Raw genomic sequence first — 21,305 nt, 5'->3', positions numbered from 1 at the left:
TGAAAGGGAAAATCATAATGCATGGAAAAAGTATGCTTTTTTCCTTTTCTAACATAAAAGTGACCTTAACACTGGGGTAGAATGTGAAATTACACCCTCCACCTGCAGCTCTACCTTCTCCGTCCTGAGCCACTCTCATAAAATCACCATGGGCACATGCACATGCTTCATACAGCAACCCATTGTTTCCCATACATGCATAAGGAATACAGACAGCAGCTCTGGTGACGAACATTCGGTCAGGTTTAATCTGTGTAATGGCAGCAACAGAATGTTTGCTGAGTCAGCAGGAATCAGGGCTGTCTGGTATCTGCCTGTAAGGCATTGTTGTCACCCTTCTTAAAGTCCATAATTTAGAATAGGGATCTTTAAGTTTGAAGCAAAAAGCCCCTCGAAACTTTTTGTTCTAACTTGCATGTTTTTGAAAAGTCTCACTTGTGAAATGAAGTCAGCCAAATGAATCATTCAGTAAAAGGACCAGTCATTCAGTCAGTCATGACAAAACATGCAGATATTTCAAAAGCAGAAAGTCCTGTTACTTTCCCAAAAGACTTTAATAACTACCCTGCCACTCAAAATCAAAGAGCCGCAGCAGACTAGAGGAAAATGAAACATTCAGTCTGGTTTGTTGCTTTTGAGATACAGCACCCACTTTGACGTCCTTTTTGTTTTAGTTTGAATAATTGGGCACAATGCACCGTGTGTGTATTCTCTTACTGTAGTAGACGAAGCAAAGTGGAACAAGTGTGTGCATAGTAAAGCATTTCATTGCAAAATCTCTCTTTAGATGCATTGAGCATCCCAGATTGTTGACATACAACAGTTTAACAGCTCCTGGAGGTGGATTCTTCCTCGTGGGTTGATATATAGACCACTAAAGATCCATAGTGAAATGCTGACAGCCGGTCGTTTCCCTCCGTAGTCATCTTTTAAGGTGAAACTCCTGTTACGCTTCAGATGAGTCGACACTTTAAAAAAAGGGCATCTTAAGGTCCCTGTCCTGCGTTTTTTTTTTTTTTTTTTTTGAACTGTACGCTGTTTGATGGACAATTTCATATCCTCCAGTTTTCACTGTGCTCAGCATAGTTTTTAAAGAGCAGATAGCTTCAATTTAATGGAGTTCAGGCTTGATGCTAGCAGTCTCTCAGCTATTCTTAGAATGACCCAGTCCTCCTGTCTCTCTTTTTATTCCCTCCATCATTCTTTTACCCCTTCCTTTCCTTTCTCTCCTTTTTTTCCCCTTCTACTGACTCACTTCCTTCCCTCTCTCATTCTTTCTACTCCTTATCCTCTTCTCCTCCCTGAAGGATATCAGGTCATTCTGTCAACTGTTTTTAGACCTTCACTCATCTTCTGTACTTCTCCACCTCTCACATCCACAGGTCTCTCCTCTTCTCTTCCTCTCCATGGTTAAATCAATTTTGGGACACTGTAGTCAAGGGAAAAGTTAAGGCTGAACTCAGTTTGACCCTGCTGAGTGCACAGCAAAGTATTCTTAAAACACACAAACACAAAGTTTAACTCCAAGCCACATGCACACACACGTACACACACATACACATGCATGCTCAGGAAATAATCACTGTGTTTTTTGCATCGCAGACGGTTGACAAGCTTCGAGAGCATCTCAACAGACACCTGCCTCGACTGGGGAAGAAGAAGATTGACTCGCTGGTTGTCAACTACGTAGCCAAACTGGTTGGTACATCATGTTTGTGTGTGTGTGTGTGTGCACAAAGATATAGATTTTGCGGGGGGGAGTGGGGACACATTCCCCTCAATATTTAGAACATGTGAATTTGTCCGTCCCCTAATAAAAACATGGAAGTGGAGGACGACTTTTATTATGCCTCCATGCAGGTAATAGCTGGAGCTGTAAGGCAATATGGTTTCGAGTTGTTTGTCTCATTTTTATGAATGTGATCCTCCAAAAATGCCTTGAGGGAATTTCTTCAAATTTGGCACAAACATTCACCTGGACTCAACAATGAACTGAATCAGTATTGGTGGTCATAGGTCAAAGGTCAAAGTTACTATGAACTTGCATTTGTCTTATTCTCGTGAACAAAGGTCAGTGTCACCATGACCATGCCTCTGGGTTGTCTGTCCATCTGTCAGTCAGTCTGTCATGCCGTCAGCCTCGTCATGATACAAGCTTGAGAAGGACTCGAGGGAATTTCTTCAAGTTTGGCTCAGTGATTAGATCTCTGATTAGATTTTGGTGGTCAAAGGTGAAGTTCACCATGACTTTGCATCCATCTCATTCTTGTGAACAGGATATCATAATAACACCTTTAGAGCATTTCCTCAAATTTGGCACAAATGTCCACTTGGACTCCCATGTAAATGTTTGATTCTCAATTTTTTTTTTGGTGGAGAACCCCCACATCCCTCTTTCATATTTGTGTCCTCCCAAAAGTTGAGAAAAACCTTTGCTCTTGTGTATGTGTGTTGGTCGGAGATAAAGAGAAGTCCAGGAGTTGCGTGTACTCATGTGAACCCTCTCTTTTATACATTTATTTAAAGGTACATCGTTCTTCAAGTCATGTTTATTTAATGTCTGCCCTTACTCTTTTTCGGGAAGGTTAAGTGACACTCACGGCGAGGCTCGCTCGGCGGAAGAGCCAGTGAGTTTTCCACTTTAGTTAAATGGTCTGACAGAGCTCACAGATGGATGTGTGCTCTTCAGATTAGAGAGGTTGCCAGGAGCCATCAGGCCGCCGTTTCAGGCCTCTAAAACAAACATCAGTGCGCAGGTTAAGACATGAATCCTCAACCATCCTGTGACTTTTTGCTGTGATGATGCGGAGAGACATGAAGTGTTTTACTGTGCCGAGGCATTTAAATAGATATGAATAAATATAAATATCACTTCTGAAACCAAAGCTACGCCCTTTATATCCATTCAAAGAGTAGAAGATGGTATCTGAACAACCAAGTTGAGAAATGTAACCACTCTGTCTCAGTACCCTGTAGAGCAGTGATACTCAACTTGCGTACCATGGGCCAAATCTGCCCCCTGATAGAGTGCCGTTCGGTTTCAAATTCACAATAAAAATAAAGTGTTTCACACTGGGAATTGTGTTTGTAATTGTAGTATACAGAAGGTGCCAGAGTGTATAAAATAACTCCTTTTAAAAAAATTTTTTTTTCATCTTTTCTTAAAAAAAAAAGATAAAATCAATTAAGTCGCGCATTGTGATTGGCCTTTAAACACAATGATGTCACTGCTAAAATAAGAAAATACTCTCTCTGTTGCAGCTACACATACAAGTAAAACCAAAGCGGTAAAAATGGAATCAAACGTTTTCTAAAAATCTGAGAGAATCCACCGCACCCCCGTCAGAGGTCCTAGCTAAGCCCCAAATGTACTAATATCCCAGATATATCCTGAAATTCTTAAATGTCCTAAAATGTGAGGAATGTCCTGAAATTCTAGACATGTCCTAAAAGGGTTGAAACGTCCTAAAATCTGAGAAATGTCCTAAATCCCAAGAAACATCCCGAAGTCCTAGAAACATGTATGGGGCTGCTATGACTGGCCCCTGGCCTCCTGTCATTTTGCAAAAGTGGCCCCCAAGCAAAGCAAGTTGAGTATCTCTGCTATAGAGGCACTTGGTTGTATAAAGTCAGTCTTTAGTATTCCTGGGAGGTAAATGCCTTCACAGCTAGGAGCTGCTGAAAGCAGACATGCAGCATATATCAACACAACAGTATTAAATCAGGCCAAGGGTAAGGCTGGAATTGAATAGAAAGCAGGAAGCACCACGTTTTGGGACTTTATGGAATTGCAAATGACAGACCAAACAAAATCCTCCCCGCTCTCAGCCGCATCGGTCGTTCGGCTCAGCTCGGCACAACGGGCTCATGAGTTTTAACCTGCGCCTTCCGACTCTGAATTGAAGTAATGGAAATGGGCGTGTCTGTAATCGTCTTGGCGTCTTCTCTGCGATGGACAAACTCGGTTGTTATTGAATTTATTCAGTGGAATGAAAGTGGAAAAGTTTCTCATCCCGGCAGCCGGGGCTTATTAAAACACACTCACGAAAGGACCCGTAAGAAACATCCTTCAGGGACGTTTTACTTAAAGAACAGTCGAGCAGCTCAACAGCCAGGTTGTGCTTACCCATCAGGCTGACTCATGCTTTGAAAACTCAGGGAGGTAGTGTTTCAAAGAGGGCTGACTTCTCTCCACAAATAAAGAACATCTCCCCCTCTTGTCGGTGCTTATTGAGACTAATGGCTGCATTGACACAAGGGAGAAGTTGGGGGTGAAATAGATTACAGCTTTTAAGAGCCAGGGAACTTCTGTTATGATAGATTACAACTCCACAGCACATTATTGTCATAGTTATTTATTTCCTGTTCCCCGTTGCTACAGACAACTGAGATACATTCAATTTATAACGTAACCAATGTCAGAGCAAAGAACAACTCGCTAATAGCTGTATATGAATTACCAAATTCATATTTAAAGTAATGAAATTGAAATAGGCTGCAGGATTTTTAATTATTCAGAAAAGTTATTCTAAACCCAAGGTTATTAAACTTTTTTTCTCAGCAGGGGAGCCACACTGAGTAAATCCAGTCTCTTTGTCGGGCCGAGGCTCATTAAGACAAATCGCTGATTCCAGATTTTATTCTCATAGAAAGTCACACAGGGGATACCGTGTACGAGTCGGTGGCTTTAAATCACTTGTTTGCCTTTGTTTGACTATTTTTTCTTTTCAGCACAAAAACATCTCTGCTACATATTTTTTATTCTTTTAACTGATCTTCAGGGGCCTGGATTACATCAGCAGCCAGCACAAGCGATGCTCGTTGGAAAAGAAAGTTTAATAATTTATTTTGCTTGACGAGTTGCCACCTTTTTGTCAAACAATGAATTTCTGATGACAGAGAAAAACTGTTGAAATGAATCAAACATTTAGGTGATACTGTTAACAGACCAGTGATGAAATCTTTTGTTAAATAACAGCAGTTTTTAACTTTTAGGGCCCTATTTTATACCGACAGGCAACATAACTCTCATTGCAACTAGTTTCATAATGGTGCAGTTGTTATTTTCATGGCCAGTGCCCAGATTGTTTATGCCCATCTGTGCACCCATGGGTGTATAGGTCTAAAAATAAGGACCATGGTTAGGCTTCTTGTTTGCGTATTGCTGTTTCAGGCAGCAGAAAGAGATTGTGTCACTGACAAACAAAAACCTGATCTAAAGTCCGAATAGTGCAGTATTTTCCTGCTGTTTAAAGGGCGCATTGTTCACAACAAGGTTCCTATATCATAAGGCAAGTTAGATTTAAGGATTTTTTTTCCCCATGTGTTAGCAGTTTTAAGATATTTGGAGGACTGATTTATGTCATTTTAATACCAATAAAGGCCTTATTTTTAGATAAATGAATTCAATGCCTTTTAAGACTTTAAGGATCTGCAGGAACCCTGCAAAAAAAAAGATGCACCTAAATAGGCGGGTTCACAGTGTGGGTACACTCTGCCTACACACACAGGGACACGCAGATGGGTTGCAGGTGCTTAATATAATAACTCATAAATTGATTAAAAAAATGCACATTTAGGCTCAAGGTGCTATGTAACTTCATTGATCTTCTCTGAAGCTAAAATTTCAGTTTCCTCTGTCAGGTTTATAAACTAGAATTTTTGCTGCTTATATCTCCCACAGTATTTGCTGCAGTGACATGATGGCTCTTACTGCTTTATTCTCAGTAGAAAACAGCTCACTTTTACAATTTGAGTTGATTTGATTTTGTCTTCTCAGAAAAAAGTCTGAAATTTGCCTTGCGTCCCAACTGTTTCACATAAATACAACATCTAACCAACCAAAAAAAAAAACATACTGAAAATGCTACAAATCATCACATTAGACATCACAAAAAGTGGATGCAGTGGGACATATTGCTTGTTCTGTGTTACATTCAGTGTTTAAGCGAAGCACACTTAGGCTACTTGGAAGCCAAACTTTGATTTAATATGTTGACAAACTGAGGAACAAATGAGTTTCTCAACCTGTTCAATTGAGCCTGCTGGACTCTAAATCCTCTGTGGGATGGCAAAAGCTGATATTTTTTAAGTAGCGTGTGAGAGGGGTCAGATGTAACATTACCAGCCAGAAACAACTTTTCCTTTTTAAGTATATGCAGCTTGAAAACTTGACTCAAACTCATGATGTGCTAAATCTGCCATGTAAAAAAACGCTTGGTGCAGTCACACCTAGCTTTTAAAGGGAATGAGAAGTGTTAGTCTGACGGGTTGAATTCATGTTACATCTGTCATGTTTTTAGAGCACAATTGGAACCAAATGCAGACAACAGATGAGTAGGCAGCAGATTTAGACTGAATTCCCAAAAGCAAGAAAACAACAACAGAACTCCAAACAAAAAGTGAGGACAAATTGTCAAAAAACAAAGACACTGGGCAGTATAAGTAGGGAAACACTAATTGGGGGAGTGAAAGCAGGTGAGCATGAGGTGAGCTGACTGCAGCACTAATGAGGGACGGGTGAAACTAATCACAGCCGGTGAAGCATAGCTGGTAGCAATTCTACAGAAATGAGGGATTTTAGTGTGACTTGCGGGCATGCAAGCTGACACTGACTACAACTGCCTCACTGAGAATGCTTAAGTCACTTCATATAACCTTCCTTGGCCCCGCCCTAATTGGACCAACCTACTATATGGGGGTGATTGGGTGAAACCATTGCATGGAGGTGAGGTAAACTAGAGAGGGAAATAGCACTAAAACCTGATTCTAACAGGAAAATTGCAGAAAAAAAGTCTAAAATATTCAACAATCAAAACACACCTACAACAACAACAACTTTGCCCCCAGATTATGTGCCGTTCAACTAGCAAAAGTGGAGTTGGACACACCCTAAAAGCACCTCTGCCATGCACTTCAGATCATTAAAATAGTGTCCTTAGAGTATTACTTTCATCATTGTTTTGGAGTGTGTAAGAAAATATAAATAGACTTGAGTATCACATTATGTTTTGACTCTCAAAAACACTATTTTTAATTCTTCACATTTTGATGCACTATGATGTTTGATGTTACACAAAGGCAGAGACTACTGTTCTGCTTGCATTATTTTTTTAAACTTTTTTCTATGCATATTGTAGAAATACAAATGTAGAAACCAAATATAAATCTTCATAACTCAGGTTGTTGTAATGTGTGTGGTTATAGTTTCAACACTAAAAAGAGGTTTAAAACACAACTTTTGACCATAGCTGGCATGAATGTGACCTCACTATATCGTCACCCAAGCAGCAAACATTACAACTTGGGAGTGTTTTCTTTATCTATTTTGATAGTTTTCCTAAATTTAGGTTAAAAAAAATGCTAAGATGTCACCTTGCTTACAGTATTGCAGTATATTGAATTACAACCCCTGTATGGTGATATGTATCAATTCTTGCTAATGCTCAGCTCAACTTTTTTGAAAATAAATTTTTAAAAAATACCTAAATTCCACCAGTATTCCTTAAAATCTGGGGTGACTCTCTTCCCTCTCCTGTGGACATCATGGCAAATTTAGCATAGAAAAAAATGCTATTAGATTCCCCCACTCTGCTAAACTTAATGAAGGATGTGTGAAAAGAAAAAAAAAAAGTGCAGTAGAAGTTAAGAAAATCAAGAGGAGCTTATTAATGCATTTCCTCCAGCACCTCTTATTTTTGGGCAAGTCTGTTACATAAGTGAAGCTAATTGAAATTCCCACCCTGGGGTCACTGGAGGACACTGCCAGCAGTGTTCGGGTGGAGGGTTTCCTACTGGTGTGCAGGAAATGAACGAGGCAGATCATCTTCCTGTTTTTCTACTGGAGATGATTGAGTGGTCATTCGTGGAAAGAGGGGGGCGTGAAACGTGTGTGTTCTAGCACCGGCAGACACGTTTCAGATGAGTCAAGTGCGTTCAAGTGATTCCATATATGCTGACAGATGTGTGGTGAAATGATGCGGGCGAGTGAGTGTGCACGAGCTGAAACTTGTTGCTCTTGTTCGATGGAAATGAAAAAGGGAAGTGGGAAAAAAAAGAGGGAAGCAAGATCATAGTGTATATTTCCACAGAGAATCATCATGGTGGAAAAAATGAAAAATGTGTATTGTGTGTTTTTAGGTGTTTTAGAAACAAATGGTTTGAATCTAATTGAGCATCTCCTTCCCATGAGTACTAACATGTGTGTGTCTCCTTGTGTGTGTTTAGCTGGAGCTGATCAGACACATGCTGGAGTCAGTCTGGCTGAAATACAAACTCGGCCCTCGTGTTTTGTGCTTGTGAGTAGCCCTCCCTTGTCAGTGTGTGTGTCTCCTTGAAAAGTTTCTAACAAATGTAAAGTAGAAAGTGCTGAGTGAGTGTGTGTGTTCATCTTCACGCATGTGTGCTCCAGACCCTCCATCACTCCCCGCTGTGTGTGTGTCCACATGTGCAAACTGTCGGTGACCCCTCTTCACGTGTGCACTCACGTTATGTAACATTCCCATGAATTTTTATCTTTGTGTGTGTGTGTGTGTGTGTTCAGGATGCAGCAGGGCAGTCCAGCAGAGTGGTCGGTGTTTCACTTCATGTTTCGCATCCTGGAAGCCACGAGGGGTCTCTGCCTGCCCCTTCCACCTGGTAACACACACACAAGCGCACACACACACACACACATACACACACTTAGACTTTTAGTTGTCATAATCCAGTCTGTCTCTGTCTCACCCAGAATAACAATGTGTGTTTGCACTGAGGGACAACAGACCCGCTCTCTCCAGCACTAATGTAACCAAAAATATGTTAAACATTAGCATAGCGCAGACATGGGTAAAGCAGAGTCTGAATACATTTTCAATCATTTGAATTCATTTTCCAGTGTTTGCAATATAAACCCCCCTCCCTTGTTACACAATTCCATGATTTTAGTCGCTCAGGAGTTAAAATCCCAAACTGTCCAGGAATGAGAGGGGAAATGAGAAATGCCCTGAAGCAAGGCAGCACACTCTGAACACAGAGGCCGCAGGTGTGAAGTTGTGTAAATTGGGTGTGAAGCTGTAAAACAACAGGCACGCAGACCAAAGTTGGCACCTATTCAGTGGACTTACTCCCCTGGTGCATACATTGAAAACGTTTTCTAGCTTACAGGTTTACTTCTGTGGTATATGGACCCCTGAATATGTGCGGTAGTGTTTCCCCCACTGGCCCCACCCTCCACTTCCCGCTTGGCTTATAGACTTTACATTGTGATGACGTCACAGATTTTCGCTTCTCTCTGCTCTGGGAAAGTTGTTCATATAAAAAAAACTGCCATGGCTCAAAAATTCAGAATGAAAAGAGTATTAATTGACCCCGTTTGCAGTTCAAAGTGTACTGTCAACAGTTTTACAGACGTTGTTTGTACAGTGGTGGTTTGGAGTCTTGCTATGTCACGCGTGTAAGGTAAAACTTAAACACACTGCAAGATTTGAAAAAAATTGGGCATCACACACTACAGGATATTACAAAGATTATTGTGGTCTAGGCAGCATGCCTAACCTCCCAGTATGTCATTGAGAAGCAGATGTAAACAAGACAAAAGACTTGAAACAAAAACAGGAGGCTAAAAGAGTCTGGGTGAGAAGGCGACACGGTCAACAGGGGTAGCATTCAATACAGGGGGAGGTGAGATTTTAACAGTTTTGATATGTTTACTGATGTTGGCGACACCATCAGCTGCTCTGCACTGACATAATCATAACTGTAATCATTCAGATTTTAAATCCAGCACATTAAACATGTTTGACATAACTGGGGCGGCCCTGATTAGTCTGGGAGGTTTAAGACTAGATCTCTACACTCCTTAGATGAACAGGTAATCTGATAATCTACGTTGGTACAGACCAAGGTCCCAGATCAGATTTCTCCTCAGGTTGTCAGGAGAGGTAAATCCGGGATAAATCGGCCCCAAAACTCTTGTAGTCTGAGCCCGGCTTAAAACTGATCTCTAAAAAAGAAAGCGAATACAGCTGTTCTAGCACAGATAGTTTAAAAGGAAGATGAAGTGTTTTTGAACATTAAAGCATGTAAACATATTTTGGTTTTCTGCTCGAACAAGCATGAACCTGAAAACAAGCAGAATAGGTCCTTTGTCAGCTCAAAGCGCCGCTGTGTCTAATACAGCTGCCAGCATGACTGCATACTCTTACTTTACCTTTTCTTTTATTTGTTGTTTTCAGGAAAATCAAAAGCAAAATTCTCCTTTTCCTCTTCTTTTTCCTCAGTGTTCTCTGTTTTTCTCTCCAGGCTATCACACCCTGTTAGCAGTGTTTGCTGTGCGCTGCCTCCCTCATCACACCTTTCTACAGTACATTGACCACGGCTTCCTGCAGCTCACTGAAACCTTTGTGTCGCGGCTCATGACAGGTACACACACACACACACACACACACACACACACACACACACACACACACACACTGCTAAGTCTTTCTTTGAATATGTGAGAGGTTTTATAAGAAAATACAACATTTTCATCATCCAGCATTTCACATCCACCAGACTGAAATATCTCAACAACAATTAGATGGATTTCCATGGACTTTTGTACATGTTCATGTTCCCCAGAGGATGAGCCCTTCTGACTACAGTGATCCCCTGATATTTGTGACATTTGTGTGACAATTATTAGCAATTGTGATAAAATTTGCTACTGACATTCATGTTCCTGTCAGGATAAATCGATGATAAAATGACAAATAAAATTAGTTTAAAACTCATTTTTTTTAAATAAAAAAAAAGTTTACAAAAGAGCATATATAAACAAAAAAAATGTCAGGATTCAAAAGCACATCTCACAGACACAATGAAAAATCCAGGTCTTTACTTGGTAATTTCAGAGGTTAATATATCAGGGCAGAGATGTTTCAAAAAAGGCAAAAAAGGTGAAATAGATTGAAAAACACAAGAAACACTCAAGCAATAAATGTTGAAACACATACTATTACAGCGAAGACAAAATGGTAAGACAAGTAAAAATGACAAATGACAAAACTGAAAACAAGATCACTTAACTTAAACAACTAGACCAGGATGTAGCACATATTAGATGCTGTCATTAAGGGGCATGAGGAGACTCCTTCTCTTTGTGTCGCTTTCTCGTCTGTAACGCAGAGATGCAAAGAAATACAGGAACGGATTCAGACAGTGATATAAAAACACTCCAAAAAGGTCAGCATCCGACTAATCCGAAGCAATTTGTCTGACTCCGTGAAAAGCGCAGCTATGTACAGCACACGAAGAATGAGGGGGAAAAAGCCTGCAACCAAAAAGGCAGCAATTATTCGAATGAAAAGTCTTAGAACTCTGGGTTGCTTCTTGTCAGGCATTTGAGTTTGCTTGACCCCTCTAACAAGTAACAGGTAGAAGGACAACACAACTAGATGGCTGAAAACTATAAATGAGATGTAGAATGCTTCGAGGACCGGTGTGATCCGCTGATTCCTGCAGGAAGGACTGTCAGTCCACGTGTCCTTAATTTCCACCTCTCTTGTTAAAAAAACAACTGGAAGAGCCAACAGGGCTCCGAGTGTCCACACACTGAACAATAGAAGACGCTGCCATATCCGACCCAGCCTGGCCCACTTGTTGGAGTGAAGAACCTGGCAAATGAAATGAACATTTTGATTGTGATTTTGCATTTGTATGCAGAAGTGGAACTGGAAGAAATAGTTGTGCATCATCTGCAAATTAAAAATTCAAGTTTTGAGCTGTAAATTCAGGTCTGCAGCAGTGTTGATTTGTAAATGAAAACTAATATCAGGTATGTTCAGAGACTGCATTTTGTATTTATTTATTAAGCATTAAGAGAGAACCTTCAATGAGTCCAAGGAGAACTTTCTGGGAGTCACTTGTACAACCAGACAGGCTGAAAACATCAGCATCCTATAAAATCTGCTTCTATGTCTTTCATTTTAGATTTAAAAACATTGAACAACAATGGCTCCTTGAGTTTTAAGTCATTCTGCAACAAATTCCAGGCTGAGGGTGTGGAATTCCCAAAAGCCCTTTTCCCAATATCTGTCTGAGCGTTTGGAGCTGAGAGCATAAAGAGGTCCTGAGAACACAATGAGTACTGTCCACTTCTTCAAACTAAATGCACAGTGCTACCTGTATGTTATTTTTCCTATAATTTACATAAAATATGGGGATGTTAGTTACATACCTGGCAGTACCTCTGAATACTTATCAGCATCAGAATATTCAAGTCAGAGGTGATGCAGAAAAAAAAGAAGTAAAAGAGAAGTTGGCAGACTCCTTGTGTCAATTGTGGACCAATGAAGAAAACGATCACACCGACAGGAAGGCAAAGCAGGCACAGGAGGTCCGACACTGCCAGGTTGAAAAAGAGGCGATTCGACATGGAGGAGCCGCGCAGATGCTGACCGAGTTTCACTATTACCGTGATGTTAGCAGGAATACCAAACAGGCAACACACTGCGACTATCACACCCGCGGTGATGTGCCACTGATTGAGTCTGGAAGTCGCAGATGTTTCTGAGTCGGAGCGGTTGTTGATGGAAGAGTTGAGGGAGCAACATGTGTTGAAGTTGCAGTCAACAGTCATTGTGGATGGGGAATGAAGGAGGAAGAAGTGATGAGGCTGAAGTGAGCAAACCTGAGAGTTAGAAATGCTTTATTGTGCGTCAAGCTCAGGCTGACTGTCCTGGATGCTGTTTCTGTGAAAACCTCAATATAGTTACACGTGCCCACACTCGTGGTCTTGGTCTGTGAAGTGAAGGTTTACTGTTAAGAAGATATCAGTTTCGGGGCGTCAGGTGGTTCAGTGGATAAACCAGGCGCCCCATATATGAAGGCATTGTCATTGCTGCAGCGACTGCGGGTTCGATTACAACTCGCGGCCCCTTTCTGCATGTCTTCCCTTCTCTCTCTCTCTCCCCCTTTCATTGCAAAGTGATCTATAATCCTTATTTTTATGTCTATTACTATTTATTTGTAAGGTTTTAAATATTTGTTTTAAAAGCTTCTAGCTAACAAGTTGGACGTAGCCTTGTTAAAGGAGATTATTGTATTGTAGCTGTGAACAGCAACCACTCAGTTGATTTATAATTACTGTTTATTACTATAATGTTTTTTAACCCAGGTCCAGACTTATAAATCAACAAGTTGACTATTCACTTTGATCAGGCATACATACCTATGATTTTACTATAGCCTGTCTTATTGTGATTTTATTGTGTTGTTGATTGTTTATTGTCATTAGCTGAAAAGGTGAGAGGGGGTTGGTTTGGCAACAAAACTGACTCTGTAAAATCCAAAACAAAACTAATTGGTTTAATTTTCACAATAATGAGTTCATATGTCTTACTTATTCATTTAATGAATGTGTAATTTATTTCCAGCATCCTCTTAACTGCTTTTTAATCTGTTGTGGGTTTTTTCCAATTTCTCCCAAGTTCTCATTTTAGTACTCTTGGACCTCAATTTAGTTTTGGTTTCTGTTTCTGTTGTTGCTTTTTCTCTATTATTGTTTTATTTTATTACATTATGTCTTTTGTGCACCTTTATTTCTTTCAGTCTGTATTGAGGCAAATCCTAACTGATCTGCCTCCACTGGAAAGCAACACGTGTTGTTTTTTAAATGTGCTATATAAAAAAACTGACCTGATTTGACACCTGCACATACAGAGATACAATTTGGTGAAACAGCATTAATGGTTGCCGCTGAAGAGTGATTAATTCATGACCTCTGCATCTGTGAAAACAGGTCACACCACAGAGCTGTGACCACGGGTAGAGCGTGTTGGCAGCTGTTATTGCGTGTGAACATTAACCAGTTTGACATGTGAAACAGGCAAAACACGTCTCTTTTTCTTTGGATACTTTTGTATTGTACAGAAAGGTCAAAGGTTAAGATAAGCTACAGCAGGGATTCAGTGCTTCATTCAAAAATGCTGATATTGTTTATTTTGTTTGTCTTGGTGTGGATTTCATACCATGGAAAGTACGTTTCTCAAAGGCCAAACATCATGACTTGGCACTGAGATCAACTGAACTAAAATATCCTTGTCACTCTTGATCTTGATATAGTTTACATGGTTCTTTCTCATGAAGAGAACAAACAAAGATCCGCAAAGATGAAAAGATTATTTAAAGGCCCGAGTCCAAATGGTTTCAAACTTCAAAGTGAGAGAAAAGGATGTTTTAGGACTTTGAAGTGAGAAGGTCCATGCGTCACTTCTCCCCAGGGATTAATCTAATAAGTATATATCTACTTCAGTTTGTACCAATTTATCCTGGGCAATTGGCTTGGCAGGTGTGCACTTTTTGCCTCATTACAAACACACACAGACATATTTTTTTGGGTTCCAAGCATCTGAAATGCTGCCAATAATTCTGATTTTTTTTCAGCAATTTAGATAAATCATGAGCTGAAAAAAAACCCTCAAATGTCAACCTGATTGTGGTGCCAAAGAGTAAAATCAAAGGATCACCAAAGAAGGTAATTTCTCTTCTGGGGAATATGAATGTCTGCACAAAAATTCATGTAAATCCGCTCAATAGTCGTTGAGAAATTTCAGTTTGGACCAACGGTGTATCTTCACGACCCAGGTAAAAATGTTACATATCTGTGGTTTGCAGAAACGTACAATGCCGGCATTTATGTCGTTGCCTTTTGAGAGGTCAGTTTAGGCAGTTTTTTTTTTCTTCATAACATCCAACGTGAACTTCATCTCCCAGAATGCTCCTTCACACCGGGGAGTCGCCCGGGAGCTGCTGAGGCAAGTTGCCGGATCAAAGGATGTCAGAGGCTTTTTGCTCCTCTGCTTCCTTTCTGAACGGATCATGGATCTCCCTGCAACACACAAAAAAATACACCCGGGAAATTTCTCAAAGCCAAAATAAGAAAGTGGTGCTGACTCAGAATCCTCTTTGCTCGGGGGATCATTTGTGAAGCCTTGTTTGCCAAAACATTGTCTGTTTTCTATAACAGTGAAATATCCCTCTAATGCTTTTTTAGCTATGGAAATCAGCATACGGGAAGAACAGTTAAAGCGACGTGGGATTTTGTTGATTTTATTTGCATTTATTTTACATGAAGTGAAAAGAAAATAAGAACTCTTTAATCCCGTGTTTCCTTGCAAAGGATTTTGAGCATTTCATTTAGACATGCGAGTATAGATAGAGGGCGTGACAATGCATTATTTGTCCTTCAGATGAGTAATTAGCAGCACATCTCATCTCTTTTCTCTTTGTGTTTAGATTTGGACAACAGTGATGCCAACGAGAGACTGAAGTTCAGCATACTGAAGAGACTCCCCGAGGTACTTCTGTGTCTGAGTGTGCGGCCAAACATTTTTTATTCAGGGCCAGCAGTCGTTCAGATGAGTTTGCCACCCAAATGATGACATGTTGATTGCGCAAACTTGGAGCTGAAATGTAGCGGTTCATGGTCGGATTGAATTTCCCAGCCGGTAAAAACAATGCATGAGGCTATTATAATCTATTAGTGAGGGGGGACATTTTGATCTTTTCTCTAATGATTCTCTCCCCAAACTTCCCATTCTGGTCCAATTAAGAGTTTGAAGTTATTTTAGGTCTCATCTCCCTCAAGCCCCCCTCGAGCCAAACACAAAGCACTTGTATAACTGGCTGGTGTGTGTGAGAGTGTGTGTTGGGGAGGGGGTAGTGTAGGTAGTTGTCGGTTGAGCCCGTGCTTATGTGTGTCCCTAACTGTTGTGTAACTTCCACGTGTTCTTGTGTGGGTACAGTATATTTCTTTTGTGTGTGTCTGTGTGTGTGTGTGTGTGTGTGTGTGTTTTCCGTCCGCATTGTGGTCAGAGGAATGTCGATTGTTTGGTGTTACTGTTCTGTTTCCTGCCCATCAGGAGTTTGTTGGGTGAGTTTGGCAGGCGGGAGAGATTTCGCAGGTACAGCACACACACAAACTCCGACAGAGCTAGAAAACAGGAGGTGTTGGCAAACTGCAGGAAATTTATTTCTTGCCTGAACCCAGCGGCGCCATCATAATTCTCAATATATACATCTTTAACCCCAGTGGATTTCCAGTAGACCTTCATATTAAAAATCACATTTTTGCAGCAACAAATAAGAGATACACCAGCTCTTTGCAAGTGCAAACTAAGCCCAGTTTTTTATGTAAATGTTCACTTGGTTGTTGAGATTGTATCAATATATAACAATATGATATCAGGGCTCAACCTTGGGGTCAGGATTCCCTACAGGCTGTGAGATGAATCTGAGGGGCTTCGAGATGTTTAACTTGACAGAAAAATAGCAGAAAAACATATTTTTGCAACAAAAAAGTTTATTTTTTAAACCTTTCTTAAAATGCACTTTATTACCTGAAATTACCACACAACTTCATGCAGCACCTGAAAATAATTATAATTATCCCAATCTTAGAGGGAATAATCACATTTTAGTTGAATCCATAACCTGTTGACATATAATACATGTGAAGACGGGTCAAGTAACCTTTGATCCAATTTACTGGTCAGCCTGCTGCTCAGTGGGCAGGTCTTCAGAGCTAAAATAAAGTGTGGATATAGGTCTGGGACTCTTACTCAGCGAGCTGAAAGACCAAGCCTTTTCTCATTCCCAGGGCGTCAAATACCAACGCTTTATCAGAGTGCAATGCCTATGGTGAAGGCATTTAAGGTTATGTGACTTATCAGTGGTGAAAAAGGTGACAAGGATTTACATGCATTAGACAAATGGCCTATTTTGGATTAAAAATGGTGATTTTTGCCATCACATTACTGACATGATGTATCTGTCAAATTACACGTCTAACAATGCAATTCAATTGAACTTCTGGAAAATAAAGAATAAAAACTATTTATACCATCATAGAAGATTTGATCCATATTGCCACATAAAGTCTAGATGCATTAATCAGTTCTGAAACAGAGTTTTGTGATTAGCTTGCAGTGTTGTTTCTTCTCACCTCTAATAATAACATAATCCTTGAGGTGATCCAGCTGCTCTGTATAACATATTTGAAGCTGGATAGAAAGCGAGAAAAAGCTGCATTCTTTCTTATTGTCAGTCACACCTGTAATTTCTGCTTGCTTAAGTGTTATTTATCACCGTGTGTCGATTTCACAACACTGATAAATACCATTTTTCTGGAATCTCTCATTAGCAGTCAACTCCTCAGCAATGGTTTCCAGTTCCAGTTGGCAAAATAGAAAGGGACAGATGTTCACTGGCTTCAGGGATTAATTTTTTCATAATATGAGATACATGCCTAAAATATAAACTCTTTGTGTGTATGTGTGTGTGTGTGTGTGTGTGTGTAGCCTATGGAGCAGAGGATCTACCATATGTGGGACCATCCTGTCAGTTCGGCATCAATCTCCAGAGATTACGTCAGGACGCTGCTGGAGAAACACAGCAAAAACATGGTAACACAGCACAGTGCGTCACACGTGTTTCTCTCTCTGACACAAAAAGCACTGCAGACTTTCACAAGCAACAGTTAATATCTCCTTGGCAGAGTGTGAATTTGCTAATAAGCAGTAACTTCAAAGTACAGCTGAGGCTGATGAGAATATTGCTAGTTTTGCAGGTATTTGGTCATAAAGTAAAGTGTTGGACAGTTTAGCTAAAAATGCCCAACATTTGCTGGTTTAAGTTTTTGTGGGACAAGACAAGCTTTTCAAAACTTGTGGTGGGCTGTTATTTTATGACAGGTAGTTCTTGCAGTGTAAAAAAATGGGCTGTCGATGCAGTACGAAGATGCAATACTTTTAAAATTGGTGCTACTTGACCAGCGAAAACACAGAAAAAAGGGATGGAAGCACTGCAGCGGACCAATAAAACACTCTTGTTGGTGGAGGATGTAAAGTCTGTTATTTTGAAAGAGGAAACAAAATGGCAGTTGACTGGCAACAAAAAATCTCAAATTACAACCAAACAGTGCACTATCATATGTTTATGAAACATTTTAGGCAAGAAAAAGGCAAGACAGTAACAGTATCTTGATATTATTTGATCAGCGTTGTCTAGTTTAACTGCGTGATTAGCCTCCATTTTTACAAGAAAGGAAACAGTATGGCAACCACTTCCTATTCAAAATACTCATATTACAGCCAAATGGTGCACTAAAATATATGTGCATATATATGTTTCTGAAGATATTTTAGGTAAAAAATAAAATCTTTGTTTATATGCGATCAGCAATGCCTAGTTTTACTATTTATTCAGAGTGTCAGAGAGAGGGATGGGTTTCTCTCTTGATCCACTTCTATACTCTTTGTGTCCGTGTCTGTGGTAGTTCGAGCAACAGCCCTAGAGCCAGCAAAAACTTTTAATTTGAGCTGAGAGATGATCAGGGAGATCTGGGCGCTGGTTAAATGGAGGGAAGTTTATGACACTACATCTCCATATGCTACCCACATTGTTATAATGCAAAGTTGGTTCAAAATTGCCAAAGTATCACTTTAACCATTCAAACGTCAAGAAACAATTAATTGAAGTAAACAGAAAAAGAATGCAGTGAAAAATCACCCCAGATATCGGTCTAAATCACCCATGTTCAAAAAAATATTGTGTTAAGTCAGAAGCAAATGAGAAGAAATGTACAGAAATTTGGTCTAAAATCCTGCAGCCCTAAAACTGTTAACTCCAGAATAAAGAGTCTATTTCTGCAGTGTTACACATACAGGAAAAAATCCTCCTTAGCCTTCTTTATCAAACGTGTTTAAACAGTGACCCCAGCCATACGGCTCACACTTCATCTATCCACTTCACGATGCTATTGGCCAGCTTTAGTCAGCTAATTGGCCAGCTGAGCCAGTGGCATTTTGAGCATTGACAGATAAGGATGTATGGCTGCTTAAAAAGTTAAACTGCAGCCAACTTTATCCAGAAGGGGAAACAAGTGAGTTAAGGTGACTGGTTTTATTTTTTTATTTTTGGGGTTTTGCTGCAGATTTGTCTTAACTGTGTGCATCCTGGAAAAGCTGCAGAATCTACAGCTGTGTTTCTGTTTTTTCTTCCTCCTCAGGGATTTGCATTCACTGGCAGAGACAAGCCCGGCTTCAGACCTGAGTTTCTGCCTCTTACCTACCTGGCAAAAATGCTCTCTGATATCGAGGAACAAGGTTTGTGTGTGTGTGTGTGTGTGTGTACGCCTGCCTGGTTTTAGGAACAGAGGCCCTTAGAGGATTATAAGGCACAATGTGTGCGTTTATGTGGTCCAAATGCAGCTCCATCATGAAGGCACCAGGAAGGAAGCATTCGGCTGTGTCTGTTGTTATATCCTCGACAAGAAGCTGTATCTTTCTAACTCCTCTTCCTTTGTTGCAGCTCTGAACCCTTTCGAGGAGCAGGAGAACGTGGACGCCAGGTTTGTGGAGGAGACGGCTCTGAAACAGACACAAATACTGCTGGGCTTTGAGGAAAAATGAAGGATGTGGAGGGGAGCGGGAGGGCGGAGAGGGATGGGGGGAGAAACAGATGAGGAGGAAAATGCGTTTGAGAGAAGAGTCATCATTGACTGGGCCTTGAGGATAAGTAACGGATGGGTAGATGATGGAGGGACGGAGGGCGAGAAGTGAAAGATGAATGGAGAGATTGAAAGGCAGGGTGCTCATAAACAAGCTCTCTCTCCGTGATGACAGATAAGGGTGGGGCCGGAGGATAGATGGATGGAGACGCCCAAAAAAGAAAAACATGAAAGGGAGAATATGTGGCAGAATGGATGAAAAAAAGTCACCCTGTTTTTCTGACATGTACTGACACGTGCGAGGGACTCTGCAAAAAATGATAACACAACGGGGAGCACAGTTAGATCTTCAGTTAGTGGTTTAATTCAATTTCAGGAAACGTGCTTTTCAAATTTTTATTGAAAATCAATAACTGCAGGCAGCTATTTATCTGAACCCAATCTCTGTAGCAGCAACGATTCTCTCCACAACTTTTCCATTTTCTCTCATACAATTTATGAACATTGATGTCAAATACTGCAAACAGTATAAATCAAAATCTTGTTTTATCCCTCTGTGCCTCCTGTAATGCCGCTGCACCCCATCAACTTGATTACATGCTGAAAAAAGGCTTTGTGGACAAAGTAGTCAATCAGTTCCTGCTATGCATTTAATCTGGTATTAACTCTGAGTTATACACAGTGTTTGCAGCTGAAAGGGGCACAGGTGTGTAGAATCCCATTTCTGTCTGTATGATGAAAAAGGATTCTGTTTAGTCTTTATAATTCTTTGAGAAACTTTCTCAAAATAATAAGTTAGTATTTCAAAATGAGAAACTTTCTCAGAATGACAAAGTAATTCGAAACATAATCAATAAAGTAAGCATGTATCTCAAAATTAGAATCTTTCTTCAAAATAAGTGTAAAATAAAAATTATTGTATCTTAAAATATGAGTTATCTCAAAATACAGTCTCATAGTAAGCTTTCTCAAAATAATGAGTTAGTATCTTAAAATATGAGTAATTTATCGATGAGTAAATATATGAAAACAAAGAGTTAGTATTTCAAAAAGTGAGTTAACGTAAAAACAATGAAAAACCATCAAAATAAAAAAATATTATCTCAAGATAATGAGAAGCTTTCTCAAAATAAATCATTTATTCATCATATATGGAATTATACAAGATAAAACTCCAGTAAAATGTGATCCTTTAACTTGAGCTCTATCATTTCGTCCTTTTTGTATCTTTTGACATTGTTGGCTGCTGCTTTATAATTGTCCATGTTTCCGGATGGTTCTGGTTATTCATGGTTTCTGGTTGCAAAATTATATAACAATCTAAATGTCCAGACCTCAACAAGACGGCCGCATGGTCGCTCTTCCAAAACACGGGCAGCACCGTACTGCAGCAGCAGTGATCCACAGCAGGACAAGGACAACACCGCACATTTCCAGCGTCACAGCCGTCCTTATTCACCAGGAAGCACAGTCCTCTCCTTCTCTCACCAGAGTCCTCTGCTCTGTCAGGTCAGCATAGAGAAAAAAAGCCTCCTGGTTGAATGGTGCTGTCCAAGATTTAGCCAAGTTTAGTTGAATCAGAGGATACTACAGTTCCTGATGCGGTACAGACTTCATCTAATAATTTTCCAACACCTGTACAACGGTTAGCAGGATGCTCTTTCAGCTGGCGCCATCAGAAAACCTTGACCTCTAGCTAGATAGCAGCTAGCTAGAAGTCAGCAGAAGGAAAATTTACCGACTGGAGAGTTGATTTCCCTATCTCGATGAGCAATTTGCAGCCAAAAAGCACAAAATACGTAATACAAATACAATGGATTTTGCGCTTGCTCCC

The 21,305-nt window shown here is 40.2% G+C and overlaps 1 protein-coding gene across 2 annotated transcripts in view; it reads left to right on the top strand.

Moving 5' to 3' along the window:
- LOC121961397 (gamma-secretase activating protein) overlaps window positions 1–20,325 on the top strand; it is a 43,824-nt gene extending 23,499 nt beyond the window's left edge. For both annotated transcript variants that reach the window (XM_042511377.1, XM_042511376.1), the window contains 8 exons: window positions 1,603–1,698; window positions 8,227–8,297; window positions 8,543–8,637; window positions 10,282–10,401; window positions 15,259–15,320; window positions 17,322–17,426; window positions 19,031–19,127; window positions 19,333–20,325. In XM_042511377.1, the coding sequence (XP_042367311.1) occupies window positions 1,603–1,698; window positions 8,227–8,297; window positions 8,543–8,637; window positions 10,282–10,401; window positions 15,259–15,320; window positions 17,322–17,426; window positions 19,031–19,127; window positions 19,333–19,433 (747 nt within the window). In that variant the 3' untranslated portion in view covers window positions 19,434–20,325. The remainder of the gene's footprint in view (window positions 1–1,602; window positions 1,699–8,226; window positions 8,298–8,542; window positions 8,638–10,281; window positions 10,402–15,258; window positions 15,321–17,321; window positions 17,427–19,030; window positions 19,128–19,332) is intronic.
- Window positions 20,326–21,305: the final 980 nt, after the last annotated feature.

This window comes from Plectropomus leopardus, chromosome 22 (assembly GCF_008729295.1).
Source record: "Plectropomus leopardus isolate mb chromosome 22, YSFRI_Pleo_2.0, whole genome shotgun sequence".
In the NCBI taxonomy this organism is placed as follows: domain Eukaryota; kingdom Metazoa; phylum Chordata; class Actinopteri; order Perciformes; family Serranidae; genus Plectropomus; species Plectropomus leopardus.
This window is presented reverse-complemented; position numbering and strand designations above follow the sequence as displayed.